Raw genomic sequence first — 26,296 nt, forward strand, 5'->3', positions numbered from 1 at the left:
TGTTTAGAATGTGAGCTAATATCACAGCTGTTACCCTGATGGTAATTCCTGCCTACTATTTATAAACTAAGAGTTAAGAAAAAGTATGAGATGACAAAATGTTCTAAATACAATGCAAAATAAAATGACCTAAAGGTCCAAAATTTAGTTCAATAGGTGAAATTTAAAACTTTATCTTTCTAAAGTAGGAAAGAGGTACAAAAAACACAAAAATGAAATAAATGGAAGATATAAAGAATTTCTAAATGAGTAAATAAAGAATCGAAATGCTAAACTAAAGCAAGACACTATGAAAAGGAAAAGAATTTCAAAGACTAAAATATAAAGAGTAAAAGTCTAGGAAGACTAGGAGGCTAACATATAAAAAGTTAAAAGCAAAAGAGACACACACACAACACCCAAATAGGTATCAGCTAAGGACAAAAACTGAAGAAAAATTAGAAAGAGTAAAATTAGATTACAAAGATACTTTCCAAAATGAGAAGAATCTGCCCAAGTGTCCATCAATAGAAGAATGGATAAACAAAATGTGGCTTATACATACAATGGTATATTATTCAGCTATAAAAAGAAATGAAGTTATGATACATGCTTCAACACAGATGAACTTTGAAAACATCATGCTAAGCCCCTAAATTGCATACTTTAAAATGGATAAAGTGGAAAACTTTGTTACATATATTTTTTACCCAAAGAAAGGAGAAAGCCAAAACAGACTAAAAGAAAAATCAGTAAGCAACAAAACCAGAAAAATATTAAAATAAAAAATAAAATATTAAGATCATAAATATGTGAAACTGTTGCAAGAATACTACTCCCAAATGTCATTAAGGAACCTAAGAAGTAAAAGATAGGAGAGGGATGTCAAAGCAGCAGCAGCACAAATAGACAATTTAATTTCAAATAAGTAGAATGACCATATAATTTACCATCCTAACCACGACACTTTTGAGAGGAAAGGGGACACTATTAATAAGTACACAGGGACAACAGGTGTAGACTGGGGCTGTCCCAGGCAAAAGTGGATTATGTGGTCACTCTCTACATAAGGGCAATCAGGTTCTCAAGGTTGAGTTCGTGCCCACAGCTTGGGGTCTTGCCAGAAGTGCAATACTCTGACAGTGTCTTTCCAAATGACTCAAGTGATCAAAAACTTTGCAAGACTGTTTTTCATTTTTTTACAGAGAAATAAAACACAATTCATAGCCTTTACTGAAGTTTACTGATTAGAGATTCATAAACCAATTGTTACTAGCATATTATATTTTATTAAGAGCTGTAATTTAGTATTCTAGGAATTTTAGAAGGCTGAATTATACTTTGAAATGCACTGGCAGGCATACTAAGGAAGTCCTGAAGTGAATCACTTTCTATAAACCTACATTTTTATATATTGCATTAGAGCCCTATAAATATATGTATATACTTTTTTTTTTTTTTTTTTTGACGGAGTCTCCCTCCATTGCCCAGGCTGGAGTGCAGTGGCACGATCTCAACTCACTGCAACCTCTGCCTCCTGGGTTCAAGAGCTTCTCCTCCCTCAGCCTCCCAAGTAGCTGGGATTATAGGTGGTGCCACAAAGCCTGGATAATTTCTGTATTTTTAGTAGAGATGGGGTTTCACCATGCCATGTTGGCCCAGGCTGGTCTTGAACTCCTGACTTCAGGTGATCTACTTGCCTTCAGGTATCTGCTTGCATATATTCTTTTTATACTTATATTTGACAAGAGAGAATTGAGACTTGAAAATTTGAAAAATCAAGTTAGAATTACTGAGAAAATTAGTAGCTCTGACATTGTACACATTCTTTATTTTTAAACTAAAATTAATCTTAATGACCTACAAATAGGTTAACTTAAACAGTCCATACCTTACATGAGAAGCTCCGACTTGGTATGTTTCTTGCTAACTCTGATATCTTGGGTTTATTCTGAAGATACTTGGTTAGGTGATATTTTTTCAATTTTATTCTATTGCAATAATGATCAGCGAAGTTACAGTGATTCAAAGGCTGTTTCTGCATGCATTTTCCCAGGTGAGGAATACTATACTTCAAAACTTGGAGAAATAATTTGGTCTTCTGCTGCATGATATCAAAGTCCCTGGTTTATGCTCCCTTTGGTGCTGGCAGCACACAAATGATTTTATAGGTATGATTACAGAGTAGTGGGTTCTCAGAGCATCTAAGATCAGCAGTTCTCATCCCTCCATTTCAGGGCCATGCCCGGCTTAGGTTATGAATAATTTCAGACAGCTGATAACTTAGGCTAACTAAATCTAAAAATTTGTATAAGTTAAAGTTTCATTCAAATCATACTTCTTGGCAGATGTGACTTAAATGTCTCATTTGTAAAGTCAGTCCTATCAGGCTCAAACTATGCAGCACTGATTCTGGCACACAAAGGGGCAAACTAAAACAAAAAACAAGAAACAAAAAACAAAATAAAAATTTGCAAATAAGTATATAGACTTAATGGGATATCTCTGGAACTCAGGGCTGTAAAAGGCAAAATGCCTTTGGTCTTACATAATTACGAACGTGGGGATAAACTAGAAAAGTCTAATTATTTAATAAAGGTGGGGAGGAAAGACCAATTATTGTTGAGTGTTGACTAAGTGCCAGGTGCTTTTATTTTCTTTGTCTAACTTAAATTTTATATGGACTTGATAAAGTATTTATTACAATGCTCATTTTAGAGGTTGCCAAACAGTGGCTGTGGGAGGTTTTAAACAACTGTCCCAGGTCACTTGGACAGTAAGCTGTAGAGCAAAAAATCCAATTTGGTTTGGCTCCAAATATTGGACATAATCAACTATGTATTTTTAACGTTAAAAAGGTATTTAGCACTTTAATTAAAAGCAGCAAAAAACCCCTGCAAGATGCACAAATCAATGTGAGGCCATCTCTGGTTTGTCAAGACGTAGCTTTTATTAATCTTGAGAGCTAATAAGCAGTTGAGAGTAAGAGACACCTGGGTTGAGGTCTTAGCCTCTACACTTAACTGTGTTTCTGGGCCTCAGTTTCTTCATGTGGAAAAATGAAATGACACCATTTACCTTGCAGGGTTGCTGTTGTAAAAATAAAATGAGAATTTATGTTAAGACCATACAGTGCCTGGCACGTAGTAACCACTCAATAAATGGCAGTTACTATTATTTACGACAGGAATAATCTAGGTATGTTGCACACTGCTGAACGTGATTATGGATGTCTTCCACAAAATGCCCCCCGTATCAAAGGTAGAATGCTGCGTCAAATTTACCATAACTCAGATTCGCTACGACGCCCCCGCCCCCCTTAATCCCTTTCCATGTCGCAGCAAAATGATGGGCGACTGGGGATAGGGGAGCAATACCCGACGCTAGTAAAAAAGGAAAAAAAAAAAAAAGGACCCGAATAACAAAGGCCTGCAAAGGCCCTACATCGCCATGTCTCCACAGCCTTTATCCATCCATCTTTCATCCTAAAGAAGACAGTATGCAAGGCTAGGATGGGGGTGGGGTAGACAAATGGGTGTTCCCGGGAGAACCTATTCGTTTTCCCCGTGCAACTCTCCATCCCAGGGTTGAGCGATTTGAATGCAACAGGGAGAGGGACCAGGTGACACGCACGCAGTGCTGGGACATGAGTCAAAAAGCGAGGACCTGGAACTGAGGGGTGGGTGGCTGGATTGGGGGAAGGAAGGGGAGAAGGGAAGAGACCAGCACACCCTCCATACATACGCAAATTGAGAGAATGAGTCCGCCTCTGGACACAAACCAGTGAAGGCAGGCCGGAGAACCTGAAGCTCTCAGATAAGAGCAGGTGTCACCGCAAGAACGTCCAGCCGAAGTCTGCGCTTCGCAGCCCACAGAACGACAACCTACCAGAGCCGCCCAGAGCTGGTTTGCAGCACGCCGATTTACGTAACCCCAATCTAGCACGAGCAACAGTCAGATTTCGCCATCTTTGTTGTGGTCAAGGATTTTTTTTCTTGGCTTCCTGGGTTCTTTAGTCTTCAAAGATAAAAGACTCTTGGCTCTTTGCTAGTTTTCTGAGCTCTAAACGAAGCAGGGACGGCTGAAACAGTGAGGGGCAGCGTTCCAGCAGCCCTGCCACAGCTCTCTCACCCTCTGGCCCGCCCTCACTCAAGATGGCTACCAGCAAAATGGTGCAATGACGTGACAGTGCTGCCCTGGTTGCCAAGGAGACGCGAGTACCGGAAATGCGGAATTCGGGGAGGGCGCAGACGCCTGGGCCGATAGAAGTAGGGGTGGGGTGGGGCGAGCGTCACAGGTCCTGACAGGGAAGAAGTTGGCAGGTCCTGGCAGGGGACGAGCTACGGCGGGGGCACCTCCGGGTATGGAAGGCTCCAGTGAGATGGAGTCGCGAGTTGCCGGCACTGGGGCCGGCGAGAGTGCGCGAGCAGCGGGCGAGGATCCGGCAATTGGCTGCACCACTCGGGGGCCCGTAGTCTCGGCACCCCTGGGAGCCGCCCGGTGGAAGCTCCTGCGGCAGGTAAGGGAGAACCCACTCGCCGCACCTTTGCCTCTGGTCACGTCCCTCTCTGGTACCTGGCGTGCGACCGGTCGCTCCTCTTTCTCCTTGGCAGCTCTGGGAGTTCCTTCTCAGTTTGCCGGGAGCCACCTGAGAAGCGCCCCCTCGCTTCACCTAAGCGTCCCGCCAAGAGGAGGAATCTTGTGAGGTTGAGTGAGGAGGGGGACAGCCAAGGCTGAGCTCCTGGGAAACACAGATCGAAGTAGAAGAACCCCTTCTAGACATTTATTTGCGTCTGGGGGACTTTTCCCCTTCTCACCTGTCTCTGGTGCGCCCGCCGCTCCCCACTGCTCTTTTCTTCTGTTTTGCCTCCTTCCCCAGCTTTCTTCTAGATTCGTAACTTCCAGGCTGGTTCTCGTTACACATGTTCGTCTGCACCCTCTTTTGCCCAGCGTGGTTGATTGTGCAGGGACTGAGACACCGCACGCGTTCCCTCGGCTTCTTCCGTCCAGCATAGCGTGCAAGGAGTTGGAAGAGCTGCCCCCCTCTCTCACCGAAGTCTGAAAGTTAAATGGTTGTCTTGTAGTTTGAGGTGATCAGCAAGATGCTCCGCGTCCAAGACGGGCTAGTCAGAGTGTGTTCGTTTGTTGAATGATGGTATCTTCTGGTACTTCAAAGTTCTTGCTGTTACTTACAACTTGACTCGTGCAAGCTTCACGGAAGTTCTGATTTATGATCACTGACATTCTTCGCAAACTGCTTGAAGTGACGTCTGGTTATTGTTTTTACATCAATTTTATGCCTCTGCCTGAAGTTTTCTGCTGAAAATCTTAGAAGGACTTTTTTTTTTTTTTTTTTTTTTTTGAGATGGAGTCTTGCTGTGTTGCCCAGGCTGGAGTGCAGTGGTGCCATCTCGGCTCACTGCAACCTCCGCCTCCCGGGTTCAAGCAATTCTCCTGCCTCAGCCTCCTGAGTATCTGGGACTACAGACGCACGCCACCATACCTGGCTAATTTTTGTATTTTTAGTAGAGATGGGGGTTTCTCCATGGTGGCCAGGATGGTCTTGAACTCCTGACCTAGTGATTCACCCGCCTGGGCCTCCCAAAGTGCTGGGATTACAGGTGTGAGCCACCACGCCCCGCCGACATTTTTCCATTTCTGACTGTTGTAATTGGAAGAGTTTCCCAGCTATTGCCACTTTACTTGAGATTGTGCTTTTAGTATTTTGAGGGTTACTTTGTTTGCAGTTGCCTTGAGTCACCTTTTCATACAGTGGTCTTTTAGTGCTGTTATGATGTAATATTCAAGTTATGAGTTAAGTAGATCATCAGAGTTAATTAAGATGTATTTGCTGATGCATTGAGAGTCTTTCCAGAGCAGTAATGATCTGGTTTTGCTATTGATACAAATGATATTACAGGATAAGAAAATGCAGCTGGGCGCGGTGGCTCATGCCTATAATCCCAGCACTTTGGGAGGCCGAGGCGGGCAGATCATGAGGTCAAGAGATCGAGACCATCCTGGCCAACATGGTGAAACCCCGTCTCTACTAAAAATGCAAAAATTAGCCGGGAGTGGTGGCGCGCACCTGTGATCCCAGCTACTCGGGAGGCTGAGGCGGAAGAATCGGTTGAACCCAGGAGGCGAAGGTTGCAGTGAGCCGAGATTGCGCCACTGCACTCCAGCCTGAAGACAGAGCAAGACTCCATCTCAAAAAAAAATAATAATAATAAAGAAAGAAAGAGAAAATGCATGACCTCACAGATCATCATAGGAAGTGTCTGTAATGAAGTAAACATCTGATTTTTTTTTTAGTGACCACTGAAATGGGATCTTGTGTGAGCTGGAGAGAGTGGACTCAACACCCTCCCCCCGCCCCTTGTGTTTTTTCTGATACAGAGTCTCACTCTGTCACCCAGGCTAGAGTGCATTGTCATGATCTCGGCTCACTGCAGCCTCTGCCTCCCAGGTTCAAGCAATTCTCCCTTATTCAGCCTCCCGAGTAGCTGGGATTATAGGCGCCCGCCACTGCGCCCAGCTAATTTTTGTATTTTTAGTAGAGACGGAGTTTTGCCATGTTGGCCAGACTGGTCTCAAACTCCTGAGCTCAGGTGATTCACCTGCCTCAGACTCCCAAAGTGCTACGATTACAGGCGTGAGCCACCGCGCCTGCAACGCCCACCTCCCAATCCAGGTAAATGCAGTCCAAGTAAAAGCATCCTCCCACCTTAGCCTCCTGAGTAGTTGGGATGACAGGGGTATGCCATGATGCCTGGCTTTCAGTGATTCTTAGTATAGTAAAAACTCCAGCACTTAGGTTCTTTGTAAATTGCGATCTAAATGAGAACATTGACAAGTTTCAGCTGCGGCTGTTATATGAATTCCCCACATGTTTTGACATGAAACTTTTGGTATACATCTGCCTGCTTAGAGTCTTTTTATCTTCCCTACTTGGTGAATGATTGCTCATTCTTCATACCTCAATTTCAAACTACTCTTCTGTGAAGCCACTCCTAATGCCTCTGGGCTAAGTTAGACCCTCAGCCCACTCTCCAGTGAGCCCCTTATATTACTTTATGATTATGTGATCAGGGTCTCTCTCTCTTAGTAGAATGAGCATTCTTCCTGGGAAAAGGCGATGCTTTATTAATTTACATCCTCTGCACCTAGCACAGGGTCTGGTTAATTGGTTTTTAGCAGGTGTTGTTAAGTGTCTGTGGGAAGCCTGAGAGTAAGGACAGTCTTTAAGTGGTGCACCTACTACTCCTTAGTGTATTTTTGCTGAGAAATGCTGAGGATATGATAAAATATATTGCTAAGAAGAACATGGCAAGGAAAACTTAGCTGCCACCCCTGAGTGGAAAACTATTTGGGGCATTCTAAAAGTAGCAAAACAGTATATATCATACACCGGTTAAAACAATTCTTTAAGCATGGCATATGTGACCCTGCCCCCGTGGCTCCCTCGTGGAGAATACTTTCTAGTTTGTCCTTGATCAGTGGTAAGCAGGCACCAGCTGCATACCTAGTTTATCTTGGTTCTATGAGAAAACACAGAACACCTGTTTGTTAATAATCATCTGTTCAGAGAGAATAAATACCTGGGTCAGAATCTGTTCCAGGCCCTCAGCCCGGAATGCTGTCAGCCCCTTGAGGCTCTCAGCGTGGAAGGCTGTTGGCCCTCGGATAGTCCCACTTTGCTGTTCTATCGGGGTTTCTGCTTCTTAATGCCTTCAGTGCTGCCTGGGTGGGGGCTTCTACAACCAAGCTGGTCTCAGTATGTTTTATCAGTTAGCTATTGCTGAGTAAGAACCACAACATTACAGTGGCACACAACAGTTAGTATTTATTTTGTTGGTGCATCTGGGGGTCACCTGGGAACTGACCAACACAGGCTGTAGTCACCTGGGTACTTCTATGCTGCACATGTGGTCCAAATATCTCTAATCTTTGGACTAGTGGGCTCAAGTCCTCTTGGTGATAGCAGAGGTATAAGAGCAAGCCCAACCAGAGAAGCGCATTTTAAACCCCTGCTCACGTCATGTGTTGACTTCCTATTGACCAAAGTAAGATATTTGGCAAAGCCCAAAGTCAAGGGGCAGGGAAATACAACTCCTTCCTTGTAGGTGACAAAGAGAAAATGAATCTTTTTCTATTATAATTTAATCGATCACATATATTAAACATTTTCAAGCTCTTAGTAAATGTGTTTCAAATGAATGAACCATTCTTACCTTATATGCATCTAGTACTGGAAAACTATAAGGGATCTAAGTAAGCAGTGCTAGGGATATGTGACTCCTTTTCTCTCTCATGGGACATCTGTAGAACATCTGCTCTGCTTGTTTTTTCCCTTACAATTCTGTCTTTCCATTACCCTGTAGAGCTTCAATGCTGTCTCATGGCCTTTTACTTTATGTTAACTGTTCAGTATTTTCTGTTCAGTATTTTTGCAATTAACAATTTTGAGAGAAAACCTGGTTGACCTAGTTCACCATTTGGTTCCAGGTTACATGGTAAGTTGCCAACATTTGAGTTAAGAGAGTACTTAAATTAGATGAGGTATGGAAGTTTATGAATCAGTATCAGTAGAAGTTATGGATGTTGTTCTATTTTACTCTTTGTTGAGTTTCATTACATGTTGACAAAGATGGCTGGCAACTCCAGGCTTTCATATTCATCCAGCTAGTAATCCAGAAGAAATAACTCTTTTCCTCAACATCCAAATCATTTCCTCCTAAGGACTCTGATATCTGATAGGCCAAGGTTAGACCAATTGCTCTGTCCAGAATGGGGCACTTTGGCTAACCTGGGTCATCAGCCCACCTTGTGGCAGGTAAGGTAACAACCTCACTAGAATTACACAGAGTGAGGGAGGAGCAGTTCCTAAAAGGAAGCCATATAGGGCAGATGAAAAAGTAGCAATGACTGTTACACATGTATTCACAAACCACCTACCAAATGAAAAATCTTGCCTATAGGTATAATACTTGGCTGAAGAATCTGATTATGGAATATTTCACAGTACAATTTATATTAAAGCAGGATGCTTTTGGCTAATTGAAAAAATTGGTTAAGAGGTGAATTGTAATAAGTTATTTTCTGAGTGTCAAATCTTTCTAGATATTTATAATTCTTCAAATGTTTATAGTTAGCTTCCAATACCTAAATTGATAGTAAATTTTTAAGCAACTTACCTTTATCTTTCTAAAACATTCAACTTGGCTTTTAGGAAAGCGACAACTCTCTTTTAGCTGTATGTTATTAGTTTTGTAATATTTAATTAATAACAAGTTAAATATTTAATTGAGGAAAATTTAATTTGTTTTGAAGAACAAGTGGTATAAAAGGTTTTTGAAGCGGCACAGTTAACTTGGCAGGCATGCAGCTTGACACTGGCATCAGATGCATCTAAATCTTGCTCCAGTCCTAGGTCTACCACTTACTGTGTGCTCTTCACTGATCTACATCAAGTATTTAGATTCTTATAGAATGTATTTTTGTTTCACTTTTATTCTTGACTTTGTTTTATATTCTTACCTTTGCTTTCTCTTTTTCTCATCCACTCTTCATAAATATTATCTTGTGGTATTGTGCATCTTTTTAAGCCATCTTAAATCCTTGTGGTAACAGGTGTGATATAAGTCTTCTGTAAGCTGTGGGAATTTGGACAGATTTTTACTTTTATAGCCTCAGTGTTCTCTTCACTTAATGGGAGCGATACCACATACTTTGGAAGGTTGTTTTGAGGATTTGAGATAATATTTGTAAAATGCCTAGCTTGGAATCTGCCACATCATAGACTCACAATAAATAGTAGCTATTATTATTATTATTATTTTTTGCAACAGAGTTTCACTCCATCACCCAGGCTGGAGTGCAGTGATGTGATCTCAGCTCACTGCAACCTCCACGTCCTGAGTTCAAACAATTCTCATGCCTTAGTCTCCCGAGTAGCTGGGACTATAGGTGCACGCCACCATGCCTGGGTAATTTTTGTATTTTTCTTTGGTAAGGATGGGGTTTTGCCATGTTTTCCAGGCTGGTCTTGAACTCCTGAGCTCAAGCAATCTGCCCACCTCAGCCTTCCAAAGTGCTGGGATTACAGGTGTGAGCCACCGTGCCCGGCCTGTTGCTGTGTCTTAAAAATGGGAAACAATATAGCTTCTGCAGGTAAAGGATAAGGTTATCTGGTTTCTACTTGCATCCTTGAGCATAGATTCATATATAAATAGAAGAATTCAGAGGCCTGTTAACTGTCATCTTAACTGTAGGGTAACTGGGATTGGCCATTTTTGTTGGGTGGATCTCAAATGTCAGTATCTACAGCTCTTTTTTTCTTGTTCCAATATCCCAGAAAGAAAACCAGGTTAAGCATCCCTAATCCAAAAATTTGAAACCTTAAATGCTCCAGTATCCAAAACTTTTTGAGAACCAATGTGTTGCTACAAATGGAAAATTCCATACTTGACCTCTTGTGACGAGTTGCAAGTCAAAACTTTGTTTTATGCGTAAAATTATTTTAAAAATTATATAAAATTACCTTCAGGCTATGTGTATAAGGTATATATAAAAAATAAATGAATTTCATATTTATACTTGGGTCCCATTCCAAGCTTTTTCTTTATGTTTTGCAAATATTCCCAAATCCAAACAAATCCAAAGTCTGAACAAATTCAAAATCCAAAACTTTTCTGGTTCCAAACATTTTGGATAAGGGATACCCAATCTGTATTGCAATCTCCTCTCTGGCAGATACAAGACTAGCTGCCTATTGTAATCTAGAAGCTAAATGAAGAAAAGGAATATTGATCAGAATGAAGAGTCTCTTATACCACTTTAAGCTATACTTGATGTTTAAGGTCAGAACTGTTACTCAATCTTCTGTAGCAATTTACCTATCAAAGTTCCATTGTAGGGAAGTGTAGTTGCCTGGTGATGATGTAATCAGGGCATCTAGCTACTCTTCTAAAAGATTTTCAAACAGTACTTCTGTGTCTAGCCTTACTCCTCTATCCAACTGCTACATCTAGTCTTCATAAGTGTTTCTGTATAGTTATGATCAGTTTAGTTAGTTCTGGAGTAAACGTTTCAAGTTAATAAATGAGTCTTTGATTTCCATTGTGTTCAGTTGCATACATTGTTTACCTGATGGGTTTAGGGACCCTAGGACTTGATGTCTTTTTTTTCTTCTTCTGATACTTAATCTTTTGACATGAACTTATTTGGTATAGCATTGATATTTGATTAAATAGCTCATTGACTTACTTAGGGGAATGAGAAAGTGCCTTGACTAATTCCTTTGCCCCAGATAATTTCATTTGAATATCGTTTAATTATGTAACATGGGTATTTGAAGGAGGTCTTCTAAAAGTGGTAGATGATAAGGTTATAACTTGATGGGAGATTTGAGTATTCTCTCAATTCATAAAACTACAAATATTATTGATGGCCTTAAAATAACTGAATCTTCTTTTTAAAGAAACGTCCAAAGTAATTTGACTTGATCTCCTATTGTAATTACTTTTATATAACATGGCTTATATAAATGTCTTATTCTAAATATGTTGCCTTTTACTTTCATTGAGTATTAGCTTGTCATATTGTAGATCTTGTAGATCATGCAGATCATACTAAACTATGAAAGCCCCTTCCAGTGTTATCCACATAATGACTTAAATTATTTTTTACATTAGTGGTTTATGGTGTCATTACCTTGACATCAGAGTAATTTAGACTATAAAAAGGTACTTACTCTTTGGAGTTTAACTGGGCAAGATTGAAGATAATTTATAATATCTACATTTTATATTTTTTTGAATTTAATACTTTGTTTTTTTCTTAAGCGTAAGCTCTGTTGAGTAGTTTGTTTTTCTTCCTGTTGACCATAGTTGACAGACAATAATAAGACTCTGTATTGTTATTATTATTTTTTAAACAGAGTCTTGCTCTGTTGTCCAGGCTGGAGTGTAGTAGTATGATCTGGCTCAAGCAATTCTTGTGGCTCCTGTGCCTTCCGCCTCCCAGGCTCAAGTAATTCTTGTGCCTTCGCCTCCTAAGAAGCTGGGATTACAGGTGCATGCCATGCACTGCCTAGTTTTTGTATTTTTAGTAGAGATGAGGTTTCACCATGTTGGCCAGGCTGGTATTGAACTCCTGGCCTCAAGCGATCTACCCAGCTTTGCCTCTGAAAGTGCTGGGATTACAGGTGCGAGCCACCCTGCCTGGCCATGACTCCTTTGATTAAGGCTTTTAAACAATTAAAAATAAATAAATAAAACCTTCAAAGAGAGGCTGCCTTTTCTGATCTTCCATTTAAAAAACTAACCTTCTAAAACTTCTACATAGTATATAAAATTTAAACATATTTTTCCTATGAGATATATTCATACTGATACATTTTCTTGCTTGTTTTGACCTCAGTTTGCCTTTATACACATAAGAATTATGCGTCATTGGAATAAGCGTTCCTTTTTAGAAAATAGAAACCACTCTAGCTACTTTAAGCAGAAAGGGGCTTAATGTAGTGAATTAAGTGCTGACAAAATCATTGGAGAAACAGGCTAAGAACGAATCCCAGAACAACAGAGTCCCAGAACAGTATAAAGCTGGAGCTGGCCAGTCAAGAGAAATACTACCTTTACCACAATGAAGAACCTGAAGCTGTCTCCAGGGTCACATCACGTTAGCTGTGATCTCTGATGATCAGAAGCTGTGCCATAACTAGATTCTAGAAGCATACCTTCTTCTAGATCTGTACCAGCAGAGGTGATGCCACTTGTGCTTCCCTTTCACTCTCCATTAAATTAAAGAGTCAACACTGGCACCTCTGTTAAAGTTGCTTCAGAAAAAACAAGTATTTTTACAACTATTCTAACCAACACAAGTTGGTGAATTATAGTTAACACCATCTTTCCTTCTTTCAAATCTCATGTTAGTGTGGCTGATGGTTAAACCAAAATCACATCTGAAACTCTGGCTGCCAAGGATTAAGGGAAATATAGTTTCTAGCTTTCCAGCTACATAAAATAGAAAGATATCTTGGAAGCTGGAATGGATAGGTGATGCGTGTTTATCATAGTCTCTGCAAGCAGAGGTGTTAAAAATTTAGGGTCCATAGTTAGGCAACCTGGATTTTAACTTTGGCTTTACCTCTTACGAGCTCTCTGTCGGGCAAATTGCTTAACTGCCCTGTGTTCTAGTTATTTCACATGATGGGTATCTATCCCATAGTGTTGTTTGAGGTTTTTTTTGTTGTTTGAGACAGAGTCTTGCTCTGTCGCCTAGGCTGGCATGCAGTGGTGCAACCTCTGCCTTCCACGTTCAAGCAATTCTCCTGCCTCAGCCGTCCGAGTAGCTAGGATTACAGGTATGTGCCACCACGCCCAGCTAATTTTCTTGTATTTTTAGTAGAGATGGGGTTTCACCATATTGGTCAGGCTGGTCTCGAACTCCTGACCTTGTGATCTGCCCACCTTGGCCTCCCAGAGTACTGGGATTACAGGTGTGAGCCACCGCGCCTGGCTAGCTTCAACAATTTTTAACTCATGAACAACCGTGTTTAATCTCACTTCTCCCCATGTCCTACCACTATTATTTTGAAGCAAATCTCAGATGTCATTTTTTTCTTTAAATATTACATTATGAACTTATAAAAATGACATTAAGAAAAATCACAATACCATGAAATAGCTGATCAGTTTTCAAATTTTCCTCATTTTTTCATAATTTTTCTTTATAATTTGATTATTTTGGAACAGGATCCAAATAAGATCCAAACATTATTATTAATTTATATGTCCCACACTTAAAAACCTGGCTTTCATCAATACCAGCAAAATTATTCATTACACTAAAACATACATACCTTGCATGCTTGAAATAATATATCTCCCCATTCCTAGGTAAGCTCTGAAATTCAGCTTTTCTCTCCTTGCTCCATAGGCTGCTACAGGTGCAGCTTATCTTCTCAGTTCTTTCTTTTAGAATTGACAAATATCCCCAGGAGAAAAGTGGTTGGAAAAGTCAGAGTAACCTCTCTAGGTTTTTTCCTTTTAAAGATATCAGACTGGGGGCTGGGTGCTGTGGCTCATACCTGTAATCCCAGCACTTTGGGAGGCCAAGGTTGGAGATCACTTGAGGCCTGGAGTTTGAGTCCAGCCTGGGTAACATAGGGAGACCCCATCTCTACAAAAAATTAAAAAAATTAGCCAGATGTGGTGGTGCATATTTGTAGTTCTTTTTTTTTTCTTTTCTTTTTTTTTTTTTGAGACAGAATTTCGCTCTTATTACCCAGGCTGGAGTGCAATGGCGCAATCTCGGCTCACCGCAACCTCCGCCTCCTGGGTTCAGGCAATTCTCCTGCCTCAGCCTCCTGAGTAGCTGGGATTACAGGCAGACTCCACCATGCCCAGCTAATTTTTTGTATTTTTAGTAGAGACGGGGTTTCACCATATTGACCAGGATGGTCTCGATATCTTGACCTCGTGATCCACCCGCCTCAGCCTCCCAAAGTGCTGGGATTACAGGCGTGAGCCACCGCGCCCGGCCATATTTGTAGTTCTAACTACTAGGGAGCCTGAGGTAGGAGGATCACCTGAACCCAGCTGGGTGACAGGCTGGGTGACAGAGTAAGGTTATGTCTCAAAAAAAAAAAAAAGAAAAAGATACTTGTAAATCTTTATTATCTTTGCTCTCTGATGTCTTCAAGTATTGTTTTAAAATATTTTGTTCATCTTTTGTAGTTATTTGAGTAGGAGATATGTCTGAATTATCCAATCTTTAATTATTGGAAGGGAAAGTCCCCTTCCCTTTTAAATTTTGAGCATTTTGAACACTTATTGTTTATATAACATGACTGTAATATTTGGTTTTATTTCAAAGGTTCTGAAGCAAAAACACCTGGATGATTGCCTGCGACATGTATCTGTAAGAAGATTTGAATCATTTAATCTGTTTTCAGTAACAGAAGCCAAAAAAAGGGAAACTGAAGAGGAGGTTGGTGCATGGATCCAATATACAAGCATCTTCTATCCTGAATACAGTATCTCTTTAAGGTAACCATTATTCTAGTTAAGATTTGTAAAAACTAGATTTCTCTTGGATAAGAAAAACAATCTAATAAGAATCTCATTATTTATTCTATTGAGTTTATGGGCAATCTATCAGAACTTAGGTTTTACAACTTGTTTTAGAAAATTCTGTTGTTTTAACTGGGTCTTCCTATATTGTCAGACTAAATAAAAAAATTCTCAGGAATATAGTGGCATTTGAAGATAAGGTGGTTGCAAATCAAAGGGTTCATTTAACATTCTGTCATACCATTTGATTATGACAAAAAGCCATGTTTGTTTTGAGGCACAAAAGGCTGAAAGTGAAAACAGAATTGCTACAAACTACCCTTCAAGTAGTAATCTGAAAAAACAAGCTTTGGTAGCTTTTCCTTTTTTCTTTTTTAATATTACTTTCAGAATCGAATCAATCTTAAGGCTGAAGGAGAAAATTCAGCGGAAAACACTGATATTGTAAGAAGCATATGGACTGTTCTGACTTTTAAAATCATTAGAAAAGAGACAAGAGAGTTGCAGACTGAAGTAACAAGATACCATTTTACTGAATTAATTTTCTCTCATGGTTATATTCTTCATGTTGCAATATTACTGTAGGTGTTTGATTTTATAAAATCTGCCTTTTCTGACAGGATTTCACATTATGAAAGGGAGGGAGGAGCACATTTACAGTAACTGTAAGAAGAGCAAAAAACATTTTAAGTGGAAATGTGACTGAATAAGGTTTAGGTGAGGCTAGGAATAATTTTAAGGAAAAAATTCTCACAAAGTGTATCTATTTATAGTATATGTTTCTCGAGCTATTTTAGTTTAGAATATCTAAGCTTTAAAAGAGATCATAATAGTTAAAAATTTGGGATTTGGATAAAAATTGACTAGGGTGGGCAGAAAAGAACAATTAGAATCTGGTTTTATAATATTACTGATAGTGCTGGCTGGGCGCAGTGGCTCATGCTTGTAATCCCAGCACTTCAGGAGTGCAAGGCGAGTGGATCACTTGGCCCTAGGAGTTCAAGACCAGCCTAGGCAACATGGCAAAACCCATCTTTACAAAAAATACAAAAATTAACTGAGCATGGTAGCATGTGCCTATAGTCTTAGCTACTCCAGAGGCGGAGCTGAGATTGATTGAGCCCCGGAGACTGAGCCTGCTCTGAGCTGTGATTATGCCACTGCACTCCAGCCTGAGTGACAGAGTAAGACTCTGCCTCAAAAACAAACAAACAAAACACAAAAACAAAAATAAAAGTAAAGAAAATGCCAAATAAAAGATACGAACTTACAGATTTTTGGGTGTACCTGTGCATTCATTATGAGATTCTAATTAGAATACCCCAACTGCCTTGAGTTCTGATAATCAGTTTTGTCCCTAGTTAGAAAGGAAAGAAAGGTGCAGTATATGCTAGTATATGTTTACTCTGTGTCAGGTACAGAGCTAGGTGCTTTGATGTATTCCATTTCAAGTGATCCTACCAATAACTGTGTGAAGCAGAAATGGAAATGATTAAACAGGTAGAAGGAAATTAAAGACAAGGAAGGACAGAGTGATACAGTAAGGGTCTTTAGGTATAAAGTTCTAAAACTTATCGTCTACATCCAGTGCTGAAAAGAGACAATAAGTATAAATTGTAGCAAGAACAATTTCCTGACATCTCCAAGGCCCTGGTAAGGGTTAGCCAGTGAGAATGTGAAATATTCTCTTCTTGAGATCTTTCAAAGTAGGTCATAGTTATACCCCTGTGGAGATGATCCTCATGTAGTACTATCCAGAGCCCAGGCTTTAGAGTAAACTGGGACTCCTCTCCAACAGCATTGTTCTTTGTTATATATCTTGTGATATATTCATTTTTGAAAGAATGAATGTATGTCTATATAAATATGACAATGAATTGGAAAAAAGACAGGTGACTGAATGAGCTAAAATTTTGACTTCATTGGCTGCCAAGATTTTTTTCTTTTTTTTCAAACTAGTTAGTATCTCTCCACATTAGTGCAAAAATAACAGTACTTTGGGAGGCTGAAGCAAGAGGATCACTTGAGGCCAGGAGTTCAAGACTACCCTTGGCAACATAGGGAGACCCTGTCTCTACAAAAAAATTTAAAAATTAGATAGGGGTTGTGGTATGCGCTTGTAGTCCCAGGACTCAGGAGGCTGAGGCAGGAGAGTTCTTAGAGCCCAGGATTTCAAGGCTGCAGTGAGCCATGATCACGCCACTGCATTCCACTTTGGGCGATAGAGCAGGACCCCCTTTAGGGATTACAGCTTGAGATACCATGCCTGGCCAGGGTTTGTGTTTTTGTTTGTTTTTACTATTACTTGCAATAGCCCAAAGCAGTTGTTTCGAAGTAGTTTTGAAGTGAAGTAGAGTACCGTCTTCTTCCTCTATGTTTTTTAAGTTCGTTTAATCAGCAGTAATGATGATTGAAAAAAGTGATGAATAGTGTTAAAATCAAACCAATACATATTTCATAACAACTTCTGTATCTATAAACAGAAATAAATATAAATAATAATATGCTCAAGGAGCTGAAATATATTAAAGTTAAATTATTAAAATAAATAAGGAAGGTTATCCAGTCTAAGAACTCTCACCATGCCATGCATAATTACTTTCAAAATGAGTAGAATACTCACACTTAATGGAAGTTTAGAGGTAGGAGTGATTTTTGGAAATGATTTTTAAGAAACTAGATCTGGAAGTATTTGAAAGTTCTGGGAGAAGGGGATACCCAGATGGCAAAGGTACTAGAAAATATACAGGGTGAGAAAGAGCAAGACAGAATCATCAGAGGCTACTGAGAAGGCCATTGTAATCTTTAGCTGGAGGAATGATTATCAGTACATATTATATGGTGGATCTGCTCTAGCTTCTTTTTTTTTTTTTTTGAGATGGAGTCTCAATCCTTCTCCCATGCTGGAGTGCAGTGGCCCAATCTTGGCTCAATGCAACCTTTACCTCCCCGGTTCAAGTGACTCTTCTGCCTCAGCCTCTTGAGTAGCTGAGATTACAGATATGTGCCACCCCCACACCTGGCTAATTTTTTGTATATTTAGTAGAGACGGGGTTGTACTGTGATGGCCAGGCTGATTTTGAACTCCTGATCTCAAGTGATCCACCTGCCTCAGCCTCGCAAAGTGCTGGGATTACAGGTGTGAGCCACCACACCTAGCCTGCTCCAGGTTCTATTAAGGGGCTAAGCATTGTAGTTGTTGGGCTGGGCACAGTGGCTCATACCTGTAATTTCAGCACTTTGGGAGGCCTTGAAGGGTGGATCACTTGAGCCTAGGAGTTCGAGACCAGCTTGGCCAAGATGCTGAAACCCTGTCTCTACTAAAAATACAAAAAAAATTACCTGGGCATGGTGGCGCACACCTGTAATCCCAGTTACTCGTTGGCTAACACATGAGAATTGCTTGAACCTGGGAGGTGGAGTTTGCAGTGAGCTGAGATTGCACCACTGAACTCCAGCCTAGGTAAGAGAGTGAGACTCTGTCTCAAAAAGAATAAAAAAAAGATACTGGGGTTGTTACAAGTTTCTCACAAATCATAATGGTAAACCCCATTTTCACTTTCTCAGTTCTTAGCACCTAAGATCACCTGCCACAACTTAAAACAGAGATAACTCACACAGGGTGATCAGTACTTGGTATCAATACTTATTAGCTTTGTTTATCTTAAACTTTTGCTACCCATTAATTTCTGTCTCCTTAAAGTTTTATTAGGGTTGAAATGAATACCTCCAAGAGGGTTAATACCTAGGTATTTGTGAATTCAAAATACCTAGTTGTATTTTGTTTATATTATTAGAAGGTAAATAAGCAATGTCCTTAATAAAAACTTTGACCATTATTTTCTGGCAGCCTTATATGATGATACTTAAAATGAAGGAATAAAGATTTTCCCTTAGTAACTTTTCATCTGAAGCTAAAGTTTGAATAATGTAAAAGTTAGGTTTCAAAATTCCCAAGGTTTGTTGTGTTTTGTATACCTATGGATGGTCGACTCTTTGTTTCAAATTACATGTCAAAAGTTATGAAATGAAAATCCAGGGTATGACTCCTGGATTTTGTTCCTTGACAAAATATTATTGCCTTTCTGGTACTTACTTTCTCTTTTTTGAGACGGTCTCACTCTATTGCCCAGGCTGGAGTGCAGTGGCAGGATCACAGCTCACTGAAACCTTGACCACCCAGGCTCAAGCAATCCTCCTGCCTCAGTCTCCCAGGTAGCAAGGACTACAGGCGCATGCCACCATGCCCAGCTAATTTTTGTATTTTTTGTAGAGATGAGGTTTTACCATGTTGCCCAGGATGGTTTTGAACTTCTGGGGTCAAGGGATCTGGCTGTCTTGACCTCCAGTAGTGCTGGGATTACAGACGTGAGCCACTATGCCTGGCCTCTGGTACTTGATTTCTTAGAACTTTATGGAAGAGGCTCTTGTTTTTCAATAGATGCAAGTATATAAACTAAGAGATACCAGGAGATGTTATACTAAAATTCTTTAATTCAAATTTCCTTTTCCCTGTCTCATAAACCGTAATCTATTGTTATATAAAGCATGCTGTGTAGATATAAGAAATTGTTCCTATCCCCCATATTTCAACTTACTTTCAGCACAGCAGGAATTTGCATATTCTGGAAGCTTTAAATTACTTCCATTATATTTGGAACCATAGAAGTGCGTGAGTTATTCATTTATAAGTGTATACATGTCTTAGGTATAGAAAAAGCTGAGAGGCCTGAACTGTCCTTCTTTGTTTGAATAAGACTACTGTTGCTATGGTAATTGCTGAATTAGAAGGCTAGAACTCTGGATTTTGGCTTGTCCTGGGAACTTAGAACGGGCAAGAAGTCAAGAATGGCTTTGTCTTTGACTGTGTTGCATCTTTCTCTTGTAACAAATGCACTACACTGAGATCATACATTCCATCTCTAGGGAAAGAAAAAGACAAACCAAACCCTCACCTCATGATTTTAGTTATATAGCTTGTGAATGTTCAGTAAATAAAAACTAGTGATGAGATGGTTTGCTTATAAAATTAGATGTATGGCAGATTATTCTTGTATGTGTGGTATATGATATGTACCCGTTTAGAGCTATGGCAAGGCTGTCTCAGATGGCAAGGCTGGCATCTAAGACAAATATGAATGCTGCATCTATATTTAAAAGCATAGTTTTTATGTTAGTAGTGATATTAACAATAGAGGTGAGTATTAGTAATAAAACAGTGTTTTTAGGACCTTTAAAATATGATCAATAGTTTTCAGAAAACTGAGTTTCATTGTGTCACATTTTCATGCATCTTAAATCATAGATATGGGCCATTATAATTTAGTTTTCTAATTTGTTTTAAATTCCATCACAATTTTTTATGTAGTGTGTTTACATATAAATATACTGTTTCAGTACATTGAAATGTTCCCTTGAACATCTTCCAAATTCCAATATAGTACACGTGGAAACCATCTAATAATTTCCTAAAACTCATAGATATAAGACTGGAAAACATCTCTTTAGCTATTTATTTAAAAAATTTTTAATTTTTAACTACTTGTTTTTGAAAGAACTCCAAAGCATCTAGGATTAAGTTTTTAAAATCTTTTTCTTCTGAAAACCTCTCCTCTTTGTTCTTCTGCAACTGTTTAGGACCCATTCCACTCTCTGGCTTATTTTGTATTTTGGATCAATTTTCTTTTACTCACAATACAATTTACATAACAAAATTTACCATTTTAATCACTTTAAAGTATACAATTAAGTGGTTTTTGCAATGTTGTACAGCCTTCACCACTATTCCAGAATTTTTCATTTCCCTGAAAAGAAACCCCATATACATTGGCAGCAACTCCCCATCCTCCCTCTTCCCCTAGTCCTGGCAACCGGTAATTGACTTTCTGGCTCTATGTATTGTCTGTTCTGGATACTTTATGTAAATAGAATTCTACAATATGCAGCTCTTTATGCCTGTCTTCTTTCACTGAGCACAATATTTTTAAATTTTAAGATTCATCCATGTAGAAAATAAAAATAAAAGCTCTTCTTAAAGCTTTTCTCTTAGTTCATCATAAATAACAGCTTCTTCAAAAGTTAATTTACTCTAGACCCTTTGCTAATACTCCTGAGTAAGTAATAAATAAGTGTATCCAGTGTTCTTAGTTCTTACACTTTAACCTAGATATTTGCCCTGGCATGCCTGAACAAGCCCAGGCAAGCCTTAGATCATAGTTTCCTCCTCCTCCTTATTTGGAAGTGTTTTGCCTTTTTCAGCATTCCACAGGTTACTTCCTCTTTTCCCTTTGTTCTCCTCTGCCTTTACCTCTTTAGGAAAATTTTAAGCTGTCAGCCAGTCACATTATAGCCTAGACTGTGAGGTCCAATTCCAGCCAATGGAATTAGGACACAGCAGTAGGGGCTGGATGTGTTAGATATAAATATGCCTGCTTTTTCTTTCATTACACTCTCCTGGCAAGACTGCTGGTGAGTGGGGCCCTTTCTGCAGAAAGTAAAGATAGCTTTGCTGAGACACCTTTTTTCTGAGCGCTAATACTTCCTTGTGATATCGGAGAATAAGCATTTATTTTCAACAATCTATATTGTACCACATACTAGTACCTCATTCCTTTTTTTATGGCTAATATCCCACTGTATGGCTAATATCATATTTTGTTTATTTTTTCATCAGTTGATCAACATTTGGATTGTTTCTACTTTTTGGCCATTATGAATAATGCCACTATGAATATTCATGTGCAAGTTTTTGTGTGAACATATGCTTTTAATTCTCCTGGGTATGTACCTAGGAGTGGAATTGTTGGGTCATATGGTAACTCTATGTTTAACTTTTTGAGGAATAGCCAACTATTTTCCATTTTATATTCTAGGAATGTATGAGTGTTTCAGTTTCTCCTCATGCTTACCAGTGAAGCACTTGTTAATTTTTCTTCTTTTTTAAAAAATTATAGTCTTTATAGTAGATATGTAGTGATATCTCACTGTGGTTTTGATATGTATTTCTCTATCGTCTAATGATGTTGAGCGTCTTTTCATGTGCTCATTGGCCATTTGTATATATTTTTTTGAGAAATGCCTATTCAAATTCTTTTTTTTTTTTAATTTATATTTTCTTTTCAATGGGACTTTTGCACTCCTGTCTTTCCCTGTTTTTAATTAAGCTGTCTCTTTTTATTGTCAGAGTTATTTTTATATATTCTGGATAGTAGACTCTATCATACATGTGATATTTGCAAATATGTTCTCCTAGTCTGTGCATTTTCTTTTCGCTGTATTGATATGTAATATCTTTTGATGCACAACATTTTTAATTTTCATGTAGTCTAACTTACTATTTTTTTCTTTTGTTTTCTATAATTTTAATGTCATATTTAGCCATGGGTTGCTTTTAAACCTCTAATTTCGGCCTCTTGGCACGTTTAGGCTTCAGATTTTTCCTTTAGCGCTTTTCTTTTTCCCTCTTCAAATAATTATCTGCCCCAATGACTTGTTCCTCAGTCCTTACTCAGCAGGCCATTTTTAAAGAAGAAACTCTAAATTCCTCAATTCTAGGATAGCTTTAGGTGCTTGTGAAAAAAATTATTTGGCCCTGGGGAGAAGAATCTGGTGATAGGTAATGGTCTGGGATAAAGCTTTGAAGTTTAGGAGAAAGATGGAGTGAACTTTTTATACTATGAATATGTTTGCAAAAAACTGTCATTGTTACATAACATTAATTACAAGTATAATGCTAAGACTGAAGTTTTTAAGAATTCCAGTTTGAGAAGTTTCTTTCCTTATAGGCATTACTGTCTAACCACAGAGTTCAGACAGGACCTAGGTAAATAGTTGAAAAACTAAGACTAGACAAGAGTTTATAGAGTTGACACTTGAATAAAATGGATGATTCAGTGAAAAAGAACAGTCCTTAAATTTGGAACAAATGAAAGGGAACTTGAAGTAATTGAACTGAATCTTTGTCATACGACATTCATGGCAGTTTTCCTATCATTAGAACTAACTTCCTATAGTTTTGAAAATAGTGATTATTAACATTCTTTCATAAGATGCCATCTTTTCGGCTTTCTAAACCTTGATAATTTCATGGATATTTGATTTTATCTTTATAAATATCTTAGTAGTTTAGGATGAGGTTTACTGTTTCTCCACTGCCTACCCCCTTAAAAAGGTCATAGGGTAAACATTCTGTTTCTTTGCTTTAAGAAATAATGCTTTCGGGTGGCTCACGCCTGTAATTCTAGCACTTTGGGAGGCTGAGGTGGGTGGATCACAAAGTTAGGAGTTTGAAACCAGCCTGGCCAACATAGTGAAACCCCATCTCTACAAAAAATAGAAAAGTTAGCTGGGTGTGGTGGCGAGCACCTGTAATCCCAGCTATTCGGGAGACTGAGACAGGAGAATCACTTGAACCCAGGAGGCAGAGTTTGCAGTGAGCTGAGATCACGCCACTGCATTCCAACCCAGCAACGGTGCAAGACTCCATTTCAAAAAAAAAAAAAAAAATGCTTTCAGGAATGACAAGTTTTGCTTCAGTGATAAGTATGAAAAGCAAATTTTTTATTTTGAATAATATTTTTAACTTTTAAAACATGCACTTCACTTCTATTATCTGTTTTTTTAGAAATATAAAAAATTTGGGGATGGGCGAGTAAAAAAAGAAGGTAAAAAATTTTACCATTATTACAAAACGTGTGCATGTTATTTCTACTTGTTTCAGATTTAATTATGAATATTTATTTCACCCTGATTTATGAGACAGAGAGAGATGCAAGACGAAGAGAATATTCTTATTAAAATTAGGCCATAAAACAATTCCCCTTTTAGCAATTTATCCTAAGTAAACAATCAGAAATAGATTTGATATTTTCCACAAGAATGTTCACTGCAGCAATGTGCACAACAGCACAAAATTGAGCACAGTCTTAAAATCCAACATAAAGTTCTGGTTCAGTAAATTATGGTGCAGACATCCATTGAACTTCTTGGCAGCCATTAGAATCATGTTATGGGATATTACTTAATGATGTGAGAAACTGTTTATAACACATAATTTGTTATAGTTAGTGAAAAACAAATTGCAAAACAATATGGACAAGTGCTTTCAGTTCTTTAATCAAAGGAAGATGTGAACATAGAATAACATTTGAAGGCTGTGTACCAAAATTCTAATGATAACCTCTCCATGTTAGGATTATGAGCAGTTTTTCTTGAAGGAACCATATATTGCTTTTATATTAAAACTTTTTTTTGGATTTCTATACTGTATTGTTGATAATTTTAATAGTTTCATTTTACTTTTTTTTTTTTTTGAGATAGAGTTTCACTCTTGTCGCCCAGGCTGGAGTGCAATGGCACAATCTCTGCTCATAGCAACATCTGCCTCCCAGGTTCAAGCAATTGTCCTGCCTCAGCCTCTCGAATAGCAGGGATTACAGGTGCCTGCCACTACACCTGGGTAATTTTTGTCTTTTTAGTAGAGACGAAATTTCACCATGTTGGCCAGGCTGGTCTGGAACTCCTGGCCTCAGGTGATTCCCCTACCTCGACCTCCTAATGTGCTGGGATTACAGACATGAGTCATCTTACATTTTAGAGGTTAAACACTTTGCTCCTTTTCATCTTATCTGAGTATTTACTATAGTTTTCCATAATATTAATGTAAATAACCTCACCTATACCTAGAATCTTATATGCCCATAGAAGATAATCATTATGTTATTATGATTGGTTTATCTGTGATTGGTGACTTTGCGTTTTTAGATTATGATACTTTGGGGCCTAGTGCTTATTTGATCAGTCAGATTGCAAATAACTTTTTAAATCTGATTTAATCACTCTGTCAAAGAATTGGGCCTCTATGGCAGAAATAAAAAAAAGCTCTATCTTTATGGAAAGGGTAATAGAATTTACATGTATTTTCTTACTGTGTTTTAGTTTGCTGTGCTGCCAAAACACGACATACTGGGGAGCTTACACAACAGAAATTTAGTTTCTTGCAGCTCTGGGAGCTAGAAGTCTGAGATCAAGGTGTTGGCAGTTTGGTTTCTTCTGAGGCCTCTACCTTTGGCTTGCAGATGGTCGCCCTCACTGCCTTTTCAGAGGCTGTTCCTCTGTGCATTGCATGCTCCTGTTGTTTCTGTGTGTACTGCCTCCTCTTTTTTTCTTTCAGTTGATAATTCTTAAAAATTAATTTATTTTTTTGACATGGAGTCTCGCTCACCCCCACACTTGGCTAATTTTTGTATTTTTATTAGAGACAGGTTTTACCATATTGGCCAGGCAGGTCTCAAACTCCTGACCTCATGATCTGCCCGCCTTGGCCTCCCAAAATGCTGGGATTACAGGCATGAGCCACTGCATCTGACCCCTTTTTTAAAATTTTAAATTTAAATTATTTTTTTTCATAAGTTATTGGGGTATGGGTTGTATTTGGTTACATGAGTAAGTTCTTTAGTGGTGCTTTGTGAGGTTTCAGTGCACCCATCACCCGAGCAATATACATTATACTATATTTTTAGTCTTTTGTTCCTTGTCCGCTTCCCATTCTTCCCCCCAAGTCCCCAAAGTCCATCGTATCATTCTTATACTTTTGCATCCTCATAGCTTAGTTCCCACGTGTCAGTGAGAATATGTGATGTTTGGTTTTCCATTCCTGAATTACTTCACTTAGAATAATAGTCTCCAGTCTCATCCAGGTCACTGCAAATGCTGTTAGTTCATTCCTCCTTATGGCTGAGTAGTATTCCATCATATATATATACCACAGTTTCTTTATCTACTCAGTGATTGATGGACATTTGAGTTGGTTCCATGATTTTGCAATTGTGAATTGTGCTGCTATAAACATGCGTGTGCAGGTGTTTTTTTTAAATATGATTTCTTTTCCTCTGGGTAGATACCCTGTAGTGGGACTGCTGGATCAAATGGTAGTTCTACTTTTAGTTCTTTAAGGAACCTACACACTATTTTTCATAGTTACATTCCCACCAGCAGTGTAGAAGTGTTCCCTGATCACCTTGTCCACGCCAACATCTACTGTTTTTTGATTTTTGACTAAGGCCATCTTGCAGGAGTAAGGTGGTATCACACTGTGATTTTGATGTGCATTTCCCTAATCATTAGTGATGGTGAACATTTTTTCATACATTTGTTGGCTGTTTGTATATCTTCTTTTGAGAATTATCTATTCATGCCCTTGGCCCACTTTTTGATGGGATCGTTTGTTTTTTTCTTAC

The 26,296-nt window shown here is 38.8% G+C and overlaps 2 protein-coding genes across 7 annotated transcripts in view; one reads left to right on the plus strand and one right to left on the minus strand.

The window, feature by feature from the left end:
* The window catches only part of PREPL (prolyl endopeptidase like), a 56,110-nt gene extending 52,218 nt beyond the window's left edge, over positions 1 to 3,892 (minus strand). For 2 of the 5 annotated variants that reach the window (XM_012450589.3, XM_021670762.2), the window contains exons 1-2: positions 3,724 to 3,859; positions 1,871 to 2,411 (exon numbers count right to left, since the gene is read on the minus strand). In XM_012450589.3, coding sequence (XP_012306012.1) covers positions 1,871 to 2,089 — 219 coding nt within the window. In that variant the 5' untranslated portion in view covers positions 2,090 to 2,411; positions 3,724 to 3,859. The other 3 variants (XM_012450593.3, XM_012450590.3, XM_012450591.3) reach the window with 3 other exon arrangements.
* A 407-nt stretch (positions 3,893 to 4,299) lies between these two features.
* CAMKMT (calmodulin-lysine N-methyltransferase) overlaps positions 4,300 to 26,296 on the plus strand; it is a 415,676-nt gene continuing 393,679 nt past the window's right edge. Inside the window, exons 1-2 of one of the 2 annotated variants that reach the window (XM_012450588.3) lie at positions 4,300 to 4,498; positions 14,863 to 15,035. In XM_012450588.3, the coding sequence (XP_012306011.2) occupies positions 4,343 to 4,498; positions 14,863 to 15,035 (329 nt within the window). In that variant the 5' untranslated portion in view covers positions 4,300 to 4,342. The remainder of the gene's footprint in view (positions 4,499 to 14,862; positions 15,036 to 26,296) is intronic. The other variant, XM_064364047.1, reaches the window with a different exon arrangement.

The sequence above is a fragment of the Aotus nancymaae genome, unplaced genomic scaffold (assembly GCF_030222135.1).
Source record: "Aotus nancymaae isolate 86718 unplaced genomic scaffold, 86718_ANA_hifiasm-v0.15.2.pri h1tg000057l, whole genome shotgun sequence".
NCBI classification, from domain to species: domain Eukaryota; kingdom Metazoa; phylum Chordata; class Mammalia; order Primates; family Aotidae; genus Aotus; species Aotus nancymaae.